The sequence below is a fragment of the Sciurus carolinensis genome, chromosome 6, assembly GCF_902686445.1.
Source record: "Sciurus carolinensis chromosome 6, mSciCar1.2, whole genome shotgun sequence".
Classification (NCBI taxonomy): Eukaryota; Metazoa; Chordata; class Mammalia; order Rodentia; family Sciuridae; genus Sciurus; species Sciurus carolinensis.
The window spans coordinates 149,024,251-149,040,344 of record NC_062218.1 but is presented as its reverse complement, the minus strand read 5'-3'; the positions used below and the strand labels follow the sequence as shown (position 1 = coordinate 149,040,344).

The window sequence follows — 16,094 nt, the reverse complement described above, 5'->3', positions numbered from 1 at the left end:
AGGTTAATAACTAAAGGAATGAAAAGGAAAAAAGAGCAGAGAAAATGATAGCAAATACAAAATGTGTTCCAAAAAATCCAAATGTATCAGTATTCTTAGTCAATGTTAATGGCTTCAATTTTCTTTCTCTCTCACACATTTTTTTTCCTGAGCAAATATAAGGCAAATGAACAAATTCACAATCATAGCATGACCTTTTTATGCAGCTGTATCAGAAACTGGCATGGATCAAATAAACAGAATATATAAGCTTTGAATAAATTATCATTTTATCTAATATGTAAAATCCTGTTCCAAATAGCAAATATACATTTTTTTTCCAAACAGATGATTTGAAAAAGACCAAATTTTGAATCACAAAAGAATCTGATAGATTACTAAGATCATGGTCTTGAACAAAACAGCATTTGAACTAAAAACAAGCAAGTAGCAGGTGACTAAAAACCAAAGATAGAAGTACATTTTGGAATTTCCAAGTATGCTAACTCATGAGGTAAAAAAAAAATCAAATGATACTGGAAATTATAATAGTCTTCTTACAAATGACTATAAAAATACAACATTGGCAGACTTCTGCAATGCAACTACAGTTTTTTATTATTAAAAACAAAATGGGAAACAAATAAGAATTCACATCCAGGAATATAAAATTACCATGTATACCAAAGAAAATAGAAGAAAAAATCTTTTAAGATCAAAGTGAGCTCTTCAAAAATGTAATGAAAACTAAACTCTGGTTTCAAGAGAAGACACTAAAACAAAACTTGGAATGAAAATGATAATACCTGTTTTTTAATTATTTTTTAAATCTATTTAAATGAAAAATGTACAATAACAGTCAAGGTTACTCAGAAAATAAAAATAATCCAAATCCTGTCGCCAGAAACATCAAATTTAAAGGATTACAGAAATGAATTTGAGTGTGAATTTATAAGAGACAGAATCTTTTATATCAAATTTTTCATGGAATAGAAGAAAATAGGGAAAGATGTTCTAGTCCATTTATGCCACTATAACAACATACCTGAAAGGAGGTAATTTCCAAGGAATAGAAATTTCTCACACCTCTGGAGGCTGGAAGTCTAAGATCCTGATCCTGGCAGTTTCAGTGTCTGGTGAGGGCTGCTCTCTGCTTTCAAGATGGCGCCTTCTTGCTACATCTCTAGAGAAGAGGAGGCAAAAGGGGCTGAACACTGTTCTCACATGGTAGAAGCTCTGTCTTTAACCTCTTTTACAAAAGCACTAATCCATCATTAAGACCAGACTACTCATGACAAAATCATTTCCCAAAAGATCCTACCTCTCGTGACCCACACTGGATATTAATTTCCTTCACATGAATTTTGTAGGGACACAAACTCTAGCAATTTGTTTTCAATGGCTAAAATAACACTGATACCAAAATGGGTATGGACAGTCCAAAGAAAGGAAATTGTGGGATGATCTTACTAATAAATATACTTGAAAAAATTCTAAATACAATGTTGACAGATTAGATCAGTAGTGTGTTAAAGATGAGAACACGCAACCAAGAAATTTTCTTATCTGTTAGACTTTAAACTGATATACCACTTTAAAGAGAAAGTTAGAAGAATTGAAAGTACTCATGCACAGTGACAGGATTCCATCTCTAAGTATGTATGAACCCTGAAAATTACTCTTACACGTTTATATAAGGAGACATATGCAAGCATGTTTGCTCCAGCATTGTTCTTAAGAGGAAAAAAAAAAGACCCTAAATGTTCATCAACAGGAAAATAAGTAATTGTGGTCTATTCATACAGTAAAATAGACAGTCCTGACTTATAGTAATTTGACATGCAGGTTTATAACTGTATTCTCACATCACTGAGCAAGAAAGATCATTTTTCTTGAGTCTCTTCTTATAAAGACACTAATGCCTCTCATGAGAGCACCTCTCCAATGACCTCCCAAAGGTCCCATCTCCACTGGGTATTGGGGCTTCAAAATACAAATTTTAAAGGGTACTTTCAGGACACAGCAAGAAGTACTACATCATGTAGCATAGTATTTATACATGATAAAGTAAAAAGTAACCATCAACATAGATACATAAACACACGTATGAAACATGCATAAAAGTAACAATGAATTTATATTCAATATTAAAGAGGTCATTTGCAAGGAATATATGGGTACTTTCATTGTATCTCTAAGACAATCTTTGTATGCTTGAAATTTTTCACAATTTTTTAAAAATTTTATTTGTTCTAATTAGTGATACATGACAATAGAATGCATTTATACACTTTGATAGATCATACGTAAATAGAGTGTAATCTCATTTTGTACACATTGTAGGATCACATTGGTCATGCAGTCTTATATGTACTTGAGGTAATAATGTCTGTTTCACTCTATCATTCCTTCCCTCCCTTCACTCCACTCTACCTAATATAAAGTAACTCTCTTCTTCCCTATCCCCTCCCCTTTATTGTGAATTATCATACGCATATCAGAGAAAACATATGACCTTTGGTTTTTTGGGTTTGGCTTATTTCAGTTAGCATGATATTCTCCAACTCCATTTACCAGCAGATGCCAGAATTTCACTCTTCTTTAAAGCTGAGAAATATTCCATTATATGTATTATATATCTCACATTTTCTTTAACCATTCATCTACTGAAGGACACCAAGGTTTGTTCCATATTTTAACTATTGTGAATTGAGTTGCTATAAACATTGATGTGGCTGTGTCACTGCAGTATGTTGATTTTAAGTCCTTTGGGCATAAACCAAGGAGTGGGATAACTGGGTCAAATGGTGGTTCCATTCCACGTTTTCTGAGGAATCTCCATACTTCTTTCTGCCAACCACCAATTTGCAGTCCCACCAGCAATGTATGAGTGTACCTTTTTCCCCACATCCTTGCCAACATTTATCATGGCTTGTTTTCTTGATAATTGCCATTCTGATTGCCAGTGAAGCTTTAATTTGTATTTCTCTAATTGCCAGTGATGTTGAACATTTTTACATATATTTGTTGCCAATCCAAGGTATTTTCCTAAAGAAACTCTATGACCCTCTTAACCATTATGTTTAAATTTTCAAAACTTTCAAAAGTATAATCAAGCCTCAACTGTATATTAAATGGGTGACAAGACTAAATCTTCTATATCCTCTGCAGTCACTTAGCCCTCTTTCTGAAAATACTGCATCCATCTGCTTTGAAAAGAGGGAAATACAAACTGGGCACAGTGGCACATGCCCATAATCCAGCTACTCTGGAGTCTGAGGCAGGCAGATTGCAAGTTCAAGGCCAGCATGAATAACTGAGCTAGACCCTGTTTCAAAATAGTTTAAAAAAAATGGGGAAATAACTGTCCATCTAATGCAGCTCTAGAACAGATGCCCCAAAAGTTACTGGTCCTTGTATGTAAAGGAGTCAGTTACCGAAATCATTTTCCTCCTTTTAATTTTTTTAGTATTTATTTTTAAGTTGTTGATGGGCCTTTATTCATTTATTTACTTATATGTGATGCTGAGAATAAAACCCAGTGTCTCTCACATGCCAGACAAGTGATGTACCACTGAGCCACAACCCCAGTCCATTTCTGAATCTCCTTTCTGAATCAGGGGGACATCTATTTCTTCCTGAGTTAGAAATAAAACAATTTTAGTAGCTGTGCCAGTTTTCACAGTCCTCTCCCAAGCTATCATAAAAGTTAGATAAATACCTCAGTTGAATAGGATGAATAGTTCAAGGGAACTATTGTACCACATGACTACTATATTCTTGAAAAATCCATAAGAGATTTTAAGTATTCTCAACCTCAAGCATGTAAGATAATGCATCTGTTAATTATCTCTACAGTCTTTCCACAATGTATACATTTCTCAAAACATAGTACATGACAAATTCAAAGCAATTGTAAAACTTAGCTAAATAATTTCAGTTAGAAGTTCAAAAGATCTATTGTATAACATGATAACTATAGTTAATAAGAATGTCTCATTGTTGAAAGTTTTTAAGAGTTTAAATATTCTCACCACACGCAAAAATATGATCAGTATGTGAGGTACTGCATATGTTAACTAGCTCAAATTAGCTGTTCCACAATGTATACATATTTCAAAACATGTACATTATAACTATGTACAATTTTGTGTAATTTAAAAAGAAAAAAAGGAAGTTAGCTTCCTTTCTCAGAAACGAGGCTATTTTTTGGATCACTGCCCATACTAAAAACATAAAATACTGGATAATTTTTTTAAGGAAAACTCTTTGAAAGAACAATAAGCTCACAGCTGACAGGATAGTCAAGACCAAAACCTCAGGGAAAGAGGGAGTCTGCAGAAGTAAGCTGAACCATCACCTGTTTCCTTGGGGATACTTGTGGCCCTGCCTAAAAATGAACTTTGAGTGAAAGACTCAAGAGATACAGCCACATCAATGTTCATTGCTGCTCAATTCACCATAGCCAGATTGTGGAACCAACCTAGATGCCCTTCAGTTGACGAATGGATAAAGAAACTGTGGCATATTTATACAATGGAATATTACTCCGCAATGAAGAATGATAAAATTATGGCATTTGTAGGCAAATGGTCAAAATTGGAGAATATCATGCTAAGTGAGATAAGCCAATCTCAAAAAACTAAAGGACGAATGATCTCGCTGATAAGCGGATGAGGACATATAATGGGGGGTGGGAGGGGCTAGCATTAGGTTTAGGGTTAGGTTTAGAGTTAGGCTAAGGAGAGCGGTAAGAATGAAGGAAAGAAGGACTGTGTAGAGGGAAAAGAGGGGTGGGAGGGGTGGGGGGAGGGGAAAAATAAAATAAACATCATTACCCTATGTAAACGTAAAAAAAAATTTTTAAAAAAATATTCTAAAAAAAAAAAAAAAAAAAAAAAAAAAAGACTCAAAAATTAAAACCCAGGCTCTTAAAGCAGGAGTCTAATAGCATATCACATTACATTGAGATCCTGGAGGCTACACTTTAAGGGGAAGAATAGGTATACCTGACTGTATACTTCTCCCCAGCTAAACAGTAGAGAGGATGAGCATAAAGAACCTGTCCTTGGAAAGTGTGACCAGGGGCTGTCCTCACATAGATTTGCAGCCCAGGTTCACAGCACCTGGGTGAGCCAAATATCAACCCATGAATTACACTTGAAGTGATTTGATGGCACTGAACCACACATGCCCTCTCTAGAGAAAGGTACCTTCCTCCTTCAAAGGCTGAAATAATCCTCACTAACGTTTATTCTAAAATGACCAATCTCACAAAGAAACCAGAACCAATTAGAATAAAGAAACAAATAGATACAAAATTATCAGATGTAAGTGACAAACACTATTTCCTTAAACACAGTAAAGAACAAGCTTTAAAATATCTGCAGAGATTGGGAAACTATTCCAAGAAACGCAGTAGATTTGAAAAGAGATCACATGGAGCGTTTACTTATAAAGACTGTAGTAACTATAATTGTAATGGTTAACTTCATGGCAGATGAGATACAGCTAAGAGGTATTTAGTGAATTGTTCAAAACAAAATATCCAGAATATAGAAGAAAAAATAATGAAAATTATAGAAGAGATATTAATGATATCTGAAAAAAACACTTAATATACATTTGATAATAATCCCAGGAAGAAAATGAAATAAGCAATATTTGGAAAGATAGTAACTTGAGAATTTTGCAGAAGTGATTGAAAGATATTAATCCACAGATGTAAGAAGATCAGCAAACAAGCAAAACCAAAAAAAATAACAATTCACACTTATTATAAGGAAATTATAGAATGCCAAAGACAAAAAAAAAATCATACAAGCAGACAGATTTTAAGAAACATTTCCATATAAGGAAAAACAGACAAAAGATTGCTAATTTCTCAATAGCATCAATGGAAACCAGAGGACAGTGGAATGCTAGCTATAAGATGCTGAAAATTCTGCCAAACAAGTATTCTATTTTCAAAAATCTTTCAAGAATGAGATTGAAATACAGTAGAGAGTATATCACCCTTAGACTCTGACACAAGTCCACGTTAAAGGATGTACAAAAGGAAAGAGATTTCAGATGGAAGGTTCAAGAAGAATGGATATTGGTCAATACGCAAGTAAATCTTAATGAATATTGATCACATTAAACACTGATTGCTATTAAAATAGACAGCTGTGATAGCACAAATGAGAGGAGTTAAAGTGCTCCAAAGCACTTCATAATCCAGAAGGGAAAAGCAGCTGTATACTCTAAACTCCAGTAAGATTGATTGTTACTTGTAATCACTGAAAAAAAAAATAAAAATAAAAATGGTATATGTGATTTTCAAACTAGTAAAGAGAGAAAATAAAATTATGCAAAATAGTCACTATGTTTGAAAGTCAAGAACAGAAAAGCAGCAGCACAAACAAGACAGTAAGACTGGACAACAGAGCACTGCACTATCAAAGTGAATAAATTACTGCCGCATGTGGAAGAAATGGACTCCTCGCACAAATGTAATATTGAGGGAGAAAAAGGGGAGAAATTAACACAAAGCATTCCTGTTTATTCAACATTTAAAAACTGGCCACAGAGGAAACAGGTAAGTGGTAAAGTTACCAGGGATGGTTGGGCAGTCATCACCAATGTCAGGAGAGACAGATTTAGAGGGCCCTGGGTTAATGACAACATGAATATTTGCTTAAAAAAAAAAAAAGACCAGTTGAGTGGATCATTACAGTTTTTCATTTGTGCAATACATTTCAAAGAAGTTAAAATGAAGTTAGCCAAGTAGTTCAACCACAGGGCCCGAAATCCAACCTATACCCTCAAAAGTGCTTTCTTCTTTCCCTCCACAGACCATTGTCCATGGGCTTGTCCTGCTGGGCAGCTTCCTGATGTACTTTGTGGTCTCCCTACTGTACAACGCCACCTGTGTTACCTGCAACAGTCCCACCAATCCCTACTGGGTGATGGAGAACCAGCTCTCGGACCCCACGTTCTACCTCATCTGCTTCCTCACACCAGTTGCAGCTCTTCTTCCAAGGTCTGAGCACTGGGGTTGCTCCCCATCTAGAACTGCCAGTTTCTCCTTAATAAGCAATATTCATAATTCACTGATTAAGACTCTTAAAACCCAATCATTTCTCCTCTGAGCCTTCCTGCATTATCTCACACGTGAGTTTTTGTGGGACACCTCACATCCAAACCATAATATTCCACCCCTGGCCCCCAAAAGCTCACAACCATCTCACAAGGCAAAATACTTTTTGTCCATTTCCAAGAATCCCTATAGTCCCAACAGTCCTGAGATTGCTCAAAGTTCAAGTCCAAAGTCTTTGAGGCTCAGCAATCTTGCATTTGAGCTCCTGTAAAATAAAAAGCAATTTACGAGCATCTAATATATAAAAAGGTACAGAAGAAACATTTCCATTCACAAAATTAGGGGCATAGAAAGCCATAGGACCAAAGCCAGATGGAAATCCAGCTGGGCCAACATCCTATAGTTCTCTGTCCAGCATCTGGAGCCTGTGGCATGATGTCCTCTCCAAAGGGCTTGTATAAGTTCTGCACCAACAAGCCACTTGTACCCCGCTACTGGTCCCAGGCTCCATCCACCCCTTGTCCTTTCTCTTGGAGTTCCTTCTATTTGGAATGGCCTTCCCATTACCAAACCCCTTCAGCCTTTGTTATCTTGTCAGACTTGACTATTTCCAGAAGCTCTGTGACATCATCCACCTTCTGCAGGATGAAATAAGTCTCTCTCTCACATAGTCCACCACAATCTGTTTCTCTAACCATCACCTAACACTTCATATCTGCACTCAGATAAATAAAGGAACAAACATGAATAAAGCAGGAACTTTAAGAAGTCCATAATCCAGTGGAGGATTTGAACACGAGTCTGACTATAGTACAAGTGGCTGGTATCCATAGTGAGCCCTGAGAGTAGAGTGGGGAGCAATTAAGAAGCAGTACGAGCCTCAGGGACATAGTTCCCACCCTACCCCTTCTTACCCATAATGGCTGAGGAAAGGAGCTGTGACAATCCTGCCCTGGTCAGAAAAGGGTATCAAATATGAGGGTTAAGTACTCTTGTCACTTTCTTTTGAGATTAAATACAATTATGATCACCATGGACCAAGCACTGAACGCTGTGGGGTGTGGAAAGCAAACTTTACAAGCCCTACATTCTTTATCTCTGTCTAACTAAAAAATATACTTGGAGCCAGAATATAAAAGACCGGTACATCAGTTTAATGAAGATCCTTAAAACGTGTACAGTGACTGCTGACGTGTATTTTGAAAAGAAAGGTACCCCTCCTGACAGCCTGTTGAACAGATGAAGGACAAGTGGGGGGAAATTCAGCAAATATTCACTTGCTAGTTACCCTGACACATATAGAATAAGCAAGGATTTAACCTATCAAAATAAAATTGAATTTCTTAGTATTTATTAAGAAAGGCAAAGAGATTTCCTCTAAAGTGAAAGGATGATTTTAATAGTTGGAAGGACTATTAAGTTGGAACAGTTATTATTCACCTGTAGAAAAACAATTTGTTCACTGAAAGTTGTAAGTTGCATTTATCATAATGGAGATTGATTTTCACTCTCCAAGCTTGTGCTAGTTAGTCCATTAACCATGACCTCTCCAACCTAGTTATTTCAACCAGCATAAAAGCGCAGGACAAATTCCCTTGAACTACAAACTATAGATGCAGGTAAGTTCAGATAAAAGAAAAGCAAATGACATATATACCTTAAATGTGCCTCTTACATTGAGCTACAATAGAAGGTAACAGTCCCTGGATCCTCTTTCCTTGGCTTCAGGGACTCCACACACTATTTGGATTTTTCCTTCTTTCTTTTGCTGACTCTTCTCTTTGGTTTTGTATGTCAATCCTATTCTAAGTTCCCTTCTCTTCTTGCCAAAAACAGTGATTGCCATTGTGGATTTAAAAATCACTTTTAGCAGATGAATCTCCACTCTAAATCACCAACAGAGACTTCTCTTCTGAATTCTGGATTCATCTTTCCAGATCCCTATGCTTCACCTCCCCTGGGCATACTAAGGACACCAGGCAACATCTCTAATTCATAATTCCACCCTCCATCACCAACCAACCTAGAAACCGTCCAGCAAAGGCCAACCACCTGGGACCAGAGCAGACCCATGAGAGTCACCCATGACCCACCGGGTCCTCACGTGCATATCTTGACTAGCACTGAGACCTGGTAGCTTCGCCTTGTGCACGTGTCTCAGCTCTTCCTGCTTTTTCATTTCCATAGCTGCCACCATGGGTGGACCATGCCCCTTCACTCCAAATTACTTCAAGGGTCTCCTGTTGGGTCTATTGTGCATTGTCACTGTATCCAAGTGTGCTCACGTCACCCATTCATCACTCTCCAAGGGTTTCAAGACCTTTACAATAAAGGCTGAAAACCGAAACATGGGCCATGGTTCTCACCGGCTCTGTGCCAACTTTCCACAACTTGGGCCAATATGCTTGGCTTCTGGCCCTCGCCCCTTTGCTGGCCTACCTTCTGTGCAGTCCTCTGCTTATGTGTGTCCTCCCTGAGGAAGGTCTTCAGACCAGATCAGGTGCTCCACATCCTCTTGCCTCCTTCTCACCCCCAAGTAGAGCCGGATTCATGTGTGACATGAGAGCAAGTCTCTGGCTTATGCAGAGCTTAGCCTAGTGGGACCTGGCCTATTGTGGGAACTTGAAGTGTGTGTTGATAAATGGATGAAAGAGAAAGGGGGCAGTTTGGGACAGGTTCAGACTGAAATTCTTATTTCCAGGTAAGCAGCTTACGCTTTCCTGATGTGCATATATGGCCCCCTGTGACCTCAGGTGAGGTGAGAAACAATGAGAAAAGAGTTATCTGGTTCCATGGGTTGTCTTCAGAAACCCCTTGCCCACTGTGGGGTCACCCTGCAGTTAGAAGACTAACTTAGACTAACTAGAAGACTGGGAGCCTGTCTCTGCTTCAAAGAATTTCAAAGAATTGAAAAATGAATTTTTTCAAGAAAGATTATCTTTGGAAAAGGCCTTAGCTGTCCTCTGGGCCAGATGGATTGTTTTTTAGAGAATCTGACACCCAGGAGGGGATGTGAATGGCCCGTGTCATGAGCTGGTGTCTGCTCCCACACACCACCTAGGTTTATTCCCCTCCTCACACCTTCCCTTGCCTAAATTTGGAACAGGGAGAAAATTCTAGCTACAGATGGAGACACCGAATTCCACAGTCCACCACAGGCTGCATGCAGCTCGGCAGGAAGAAAGAAACCCGGGGTTAGCCAATAGAGTTCTCAACTTCCCAGAACTTGGGAATCTCAACTCATCACTTGGGGCCTCAGTTTTTTCATTTTGGCAAATGGTGATACTACAGTAATGCTTTCAATTCAGCATGGTACACAGATTCTAGAAAATAAGATGTATTTTAAAATGACTTAAGTTCCACAAAGTGTTGGCATTACAAATCAATTACATTTGCCTGAATTAAAGTGGCCCCCAAACAGAATGTACTGCCTTGCACATGGCAGGCAGGACACACACACTCTGGATTCAGAGTGCTTGGTTCTGACCAGAGTTGACCACCGTATGGCTCCAGATAAAGCACTGAGTCTCTCAATACCAGCTTCCTCATCCATACACAAAAGGGGGAAAATGTATAGTCATGTGCTGCCTAAAGACAGGGCTACCTTCTAAGAAGTACATCCTTAGTTGGTTTCATTGTAGAGTAAACATTATATACATAAACCAAGCTGGCTATATTCCTAAGTGATAAAATCTTATAGGACCACAACAGTACCTGCTCCATCATTGATTGAATCATCATTATGTGGCACATGACCGTACCAACCACATGAATTGTAGGGAGAATGAGCTAATATTCAAACACTTAGAATAGTCCTGGTATATACAAAATGTCAGCTATTCCGTTGTGTTCCTCGATACCACGTGTCCAAGCTTAGATTTGATAACCATCAGTCAGAAGTGCAATTAAGACTTTGCTCTATGTGGGAAGTTAGGAGTCTAACACCCCTTTCAATGCTGAAAATCAAGAATTCAACAAAAATATATTTCTTCTTTTATTTCCTATCAGATACTTTTTCCTGTCCCTCCAAGGAACTTATGAGAAGTCTCCTATCTCAAAAGCTCAGAAAATCGACACACTGCCCATGGACAAAAGAAACCTGGAAATCCAGAACTGGAGAAGTAAACGGAGACCCGCCCCTGTTCCTGGAGTGGGTCAGCCCACCCACGGTCCAGTGCCACCTGTCCCAGAGCAGGACTTCAGAACCAGCACCCCAAAGAGCTCCATTCCTCCCAAGCGGAAACACACAGAGGACTGGGTGCTCCGTGGACAGAGAAGCAGCAGACAGTGTGGGAGGGATGGCGCGTGCTCAGGGGATTCCTCCACTCAGCTGTCATCTGGGGAGCATCTTCTGGGGCCAAATAAGGCATTGGCTCCTGAAACCTACTCCAGGGGACAGAATGATGTGTCCCGGCACTTGACTAGAGGCGGCCATCGTCGATCCCAGAGCTCACTGACCATATGAGGGGACTGCAGATATTCATACAGACTCAGAAGAGGCCACTTGATCACTGGCCCAAGTATCCCTTGACCCTTCCTCCTCATAGAGGGAAGAATGGGCCAACCTTATACTTTGCTACCTACCAGACTTGACTTCCTTAAAGGAACTGCTGGTTCCAAGGAGGTCGACAAAGAAGGACTGAAAAGCCAGCCCCCCTCTGATTTTCTTCTGCTGCTAGGCAGCATGTACTGCAAACGACAGAGTTTTTATAAGTAGGCTATGTTTCTATTGCACTGAATTCCTCAATTTTTTTAGCCCACATATTCCTTATGATCTTCTAGATAAGTGAAGCCTAGAACCAAATGCAACTGGGCCACAGATTTCCCAGATTCCAAGAAGTCTACTAATCCAGGCAAGAGCTCAGGAACATAGTGGGTTTGTCAAACCATCACCTCATGCCTCAGTGTCAAGAGTTGAAGTCTCAGATGAGACCTGTGCACACAAGGGCTTTATCTTGATGGCCAAGTCAAGGTGAACATCTCTGCATGGAAAGCTGGATCTGCTTTCTGTCTCTAAGCCAAAGAAAAGCCAATCTAAAGATGAAAACTCCATTTAAACTCAGTTCCACAGATGCTTCTGAAGACTGTAGGGTCACACCAAGTATAAGAGACAGGAAGACTGGTCATGCTAAAGTAACAGGTGTACCAGGGGCTCTTGTTCTAGCTAACAGACCACAGGTGCCACCATCTGAGAAATCGTCCAAGAGGACATGGACATAAACAGCACTCTTTTCTTAAAACTATTTATTTATTTAAAATAGAATTTCTCATCCTCATTCAGCTCTTAGAATAGGAAACTTCAAAAATCAGGAGATCCTAACCTATCTGCTCCCAGACCCATATGATAGAGCAGCTCTAAACAATGACATCTTAAAGGATAAGGTTAGTGTTAAAGCCACACTCATTCAGCTTCTCCCAAGAATATTACCACCTGAATGAATGACATTGCTTCAATTAAACTAAGGAGAGATGAAGGAAGTCTCACTTCATAGGAAAAAGAAGGTTTGCATATACTTTGTATCCCTAGAGGTCATAAATGCTAAAAGACATACAAGAAGAGCTCAAAACAGTGTTGAAATAAAAGAATGGATGACAAAATATAGAATTCTCACAGGCCGTCAAGAAAAAGTCCACTGTAGGTAGTGGTAGCCTATGCTGGGTCTTTTAAGATAAGCCAGGGTGGGTTATAGAGCCCCACCCCCACCTTAATCTAGAACCTGCAGGTTAGGTGATAAGTACACCAGGGGATGCAACGAGAGTGGCAAATCTGGCTAATCCTGGAGTTGGAGAGTCATAGCCACCAGTCATGAATTGACCTATCACTTAAGTAACTTCTAGCAAAGACACCCCAAAAAGAGCTCAACAATCAAGTTGCCATTGGCAGACTGAGCTGACCATCCTCTTGGAAAACCTGGACTTAAGGTGCCATTTGGGCATCATCCTAAAGCCAACATCACTGTCTCTACCATATCACATGCTGCATGGCCAGCAGGTTGGTGCTCAAGGGCATCTGACATGGAGATTGCTATGGAGAGATGGAAAAAACCCACCAGGCAGAGCAGTAAGGATTTCAGTTGTTCCAAGTGAGATCAGTCAAGGCCTGGCCCTCCGGGATCTCCCTTTCCCCATGATTCTACCTACTGCTAATAGCTGAAAGATTCAGGAAGGATGCTCTTAAAAAAAAAAAAAAAAAAAAAAAAAAAAAAAAAAAAAAAAAAAAAAAAAAATAGCACAGTGGCCTCCAGAGATCCAGGTTTGAGTCTTTGCTCTGCCTCTAGATTCTTTGGGATCCAGGAGCCTTGAAGGAAGATATCACACTTGCATATTGGGTTAGAACTGTCCTACAGCCCAGATCAGCATAAGAATCAAGCTGAAATTCACTGGGAGGTCCTTGGAAAGAAGTAATGCCCTCGGTAATAGCACAAGGGATTCTTACTTTGGAGATAAGGGGAAAAGGGGCGACAGCAAAGTTGAAAAACGTCCAATACCTCAACCTAAATGCCCAACTATACCAGGTACTCTGCCGCTGCCGTTTCCTTTGCATGACCAACCATCCAAGTTTACCCAGGCCTTTCCCATTTTCACAAAGTTCTACCTGGGAAATTGGATCAAGTGGTACTACTGGTCATCTCCTGTTGCCACTCTTTATAAACCAAACCAACTGTGACAAGCCAATGAACCATCTAACTCAGAGGGAACGTGTAACAAGTATTCCTCTGTAACATAATGCCAGTGATTGTACTTAGTACATTTTTCTACATGTGTGATCTTTCATTGATCAGCTGGAAATATATCATTTTTAGAAGAAAAAAAAATAAAAATGGTTTTCCATAATTGCCTGCCAGATGTTCTTGTTATTCTTTATATCATTATCACTGGTTCTAATTATGCTTATTCATCCTCCTTGACATTCACTCATTCATCCAAGACACTTAAGCCCCTATTTGATACCTCAGTTGTTATCTTACAGAAGTCCATAACCTTCCCAAGGCTGAAAGTATCACGAACACCTTTGACCCAAGGTGAAAGCGACACAAACCAGAAGACTCGTAAGAATTAGAAGCAGTACGTCCAGTCAAACTGTAACCTGACTACACTCCTGGAAGCCCACCCTCAGCCCCAGATTGACCTGAGGACCTCTTTTCATTCATTCATTCATTCAAGTATCAGTTGAGAGCCGATATACATAGCACTGCAATAGTCAGCAAGGATGAACTAGGGGACAAGGACAAGCCCAGCTCCTGCCTTCAAGGAACCTGCAGTCTGGAAGGAGAGATGACATTCAAGGAAGTCAGTACATAGGATATTACACCTGAGAGGATGGAAGTTTCACCTGAGACCTCAACTGTGGGGATGTGGGGGGTGAAGAGCAAAGGTCATTGCAGAGAATTAAGTGCAAAAGCCTAAAAGGCAAAGAATGTGGTGTATTTAAGGAAAAGTGGTCAGCGTAGCTAGAACCCAATCAGCAAGAGGAAGTGCCACAGACGGTTAGTACTAGCTGATGCAGGCCAGGCGCTGGTCTAAGCCCACCCCATCATGTTAATCCTCACATCAGCCCCACAAGTAAGGTCCATTTTTATCCCCTAATCCAGTTAGCTCCTGCTACGTAACAAATTACTCAAACCTCGGTAGACCGGTACAGCAGTTGTCTCTGCGCTCACCATGCAGAACGGGCAACTTGGGCTGGGTTCCTCCAGGACATGCCATCTCTGCTCCACTGGTGTGGACAGATCTCGCTTCTGTCTGGAGCCATAGCTGGGATCGCCTCCTCTCGGTCTCTCATCTTCAAGGAGGCCAGTCAGCCCTTGTCATATAACAGACATTCTGGGAGTGACAACAGAAGCTGCAGAGCCTCTTGAGACCTCAGCTCAGAGCTGGTACACCATCGCTGCCCGCCACGTTCTACACAGTCAGCCCAGTCTCAAGGGGGTGGGGAAATGCGTTCTGCCTTTTAATGGGAGGAGCTGTAAGGAAATTTGAGACCATTTGCAATCAACCACATTAACCCCCATTAACAAAGGAAGACAGACACAGAGGCAAAGAGAAAGTCACGGAAACACATCACAGTCACACACAGCAAGCGGTGAGAAGGCACTCTAACCCGGGCAGTCTGAAACCAGAGGCTGCACCCTTAACCACAGAGTCATACAACTCCGTGGTGAGACTGCAGGGCAGTATGGTCCAGATGACAAACTCCTGAGAGGCAAGGTGTGCCAATGGTTAGGACGTCTGAATCCCATCAACTTTGTCACTACTGGCAGGGTGACTTGGGGAAGACCACACCATGTCTGGCCAGGTTGTTGCTCAGACAAAAGTTTCAGTAAGTAAGGAAGATAGCAGCACCCAAGGAGAACTGAACTCAGACCTGCCCTGCCATAAAATGTCCCCACCCCCAAACTGGGTGCACACACCTTCCCACATGATTGACTGACTTAGCCCCCTAGGGATAAATCAATCACACGGGAATAAATCCTCCCAGGAATCCAAAGAACAGAACCCTGAGATCCAGGGGTCAATGGAAATGTGGGGCCCACGTGCCAAGGCCATGCCACAAGCAGGCAGGCCTTCTGAGGACCCAACCAGAAAAGTGCTGCCCAGCCAGTACTTCAGGATGCCTGTAAGGAGGACTTGGGCACATTCAGGTGGGGGCCGAGCCTGGGTGCCCTCTTCTCCAAAGGCCATCTGGTGCCACCTAGCATCATCAAAGGAGGTAGCGCCCCTGAGAGCGCTACCCGCAAATACAGTGGGGAAGGCGGGATTGTGGAAAAAGGGGTCAGAGGCCACATTTCAAGACTAGGTCCTCTGGCAGTTCATGGTCATTCTCGACAAATCCCTTCACGGGTTGTGACCTCAAAATAAAGTTTGCCCTGAAGTTCCCCAAGCTGGGGACACGTTCTAGCATTCTATGATTCTAGAAGCTATTTGGGGAGACTGGTTACCATTTAGGAAAGACGTCTGGTGCATTCAGGGCCTCAATTTTCCATCGGCGCAGCCACTTGAGCCTCTTTCTCATACACACACAGATATTCACAGA

The 16,094-nt window shown here is 40.6% G+C and overlaps 1 protein-coding gene across 7 annotated transcripts in view; it reads left to right on the top strand.

Moving 5' to 3' along the window:
• Window positions 1-13,917, top strand: part of Atp10b (ATPase phospholipid transporting 10B (putative)) — a 333,470-nt gene extending 319,553 nt beyond the window's left edge. For 4 of the 7 annotated variants that reach the window (XM_047556629.1, XM_047556627.1, XM_047556630.1 and 1 more), the window contains 2 exons: window positions 6,816-7,003; window positions 11,069-13,916. In XM_047556629.1, coding sequence (XP_047412585.1) covers window positions 6,816-7,003; window positions 11,069-11,525 — 645 coding nt within the window. In that variant the 3' untranslated portion in view covers window positions 11,526-13,916. Of the gene's footprint in view, window positions 1-6,815; window positions 7,004-11,068 lie in introns of all 7 variants that reach the window. The other 3 variants (XM_047556625.1, XM_047556626.1, XM_047556624.1) reach the window with 1 other exon arrangement.
• The last annotated feature ends 2,177 nt before the right edge of the window (window positions 13,918-16,094 follow it).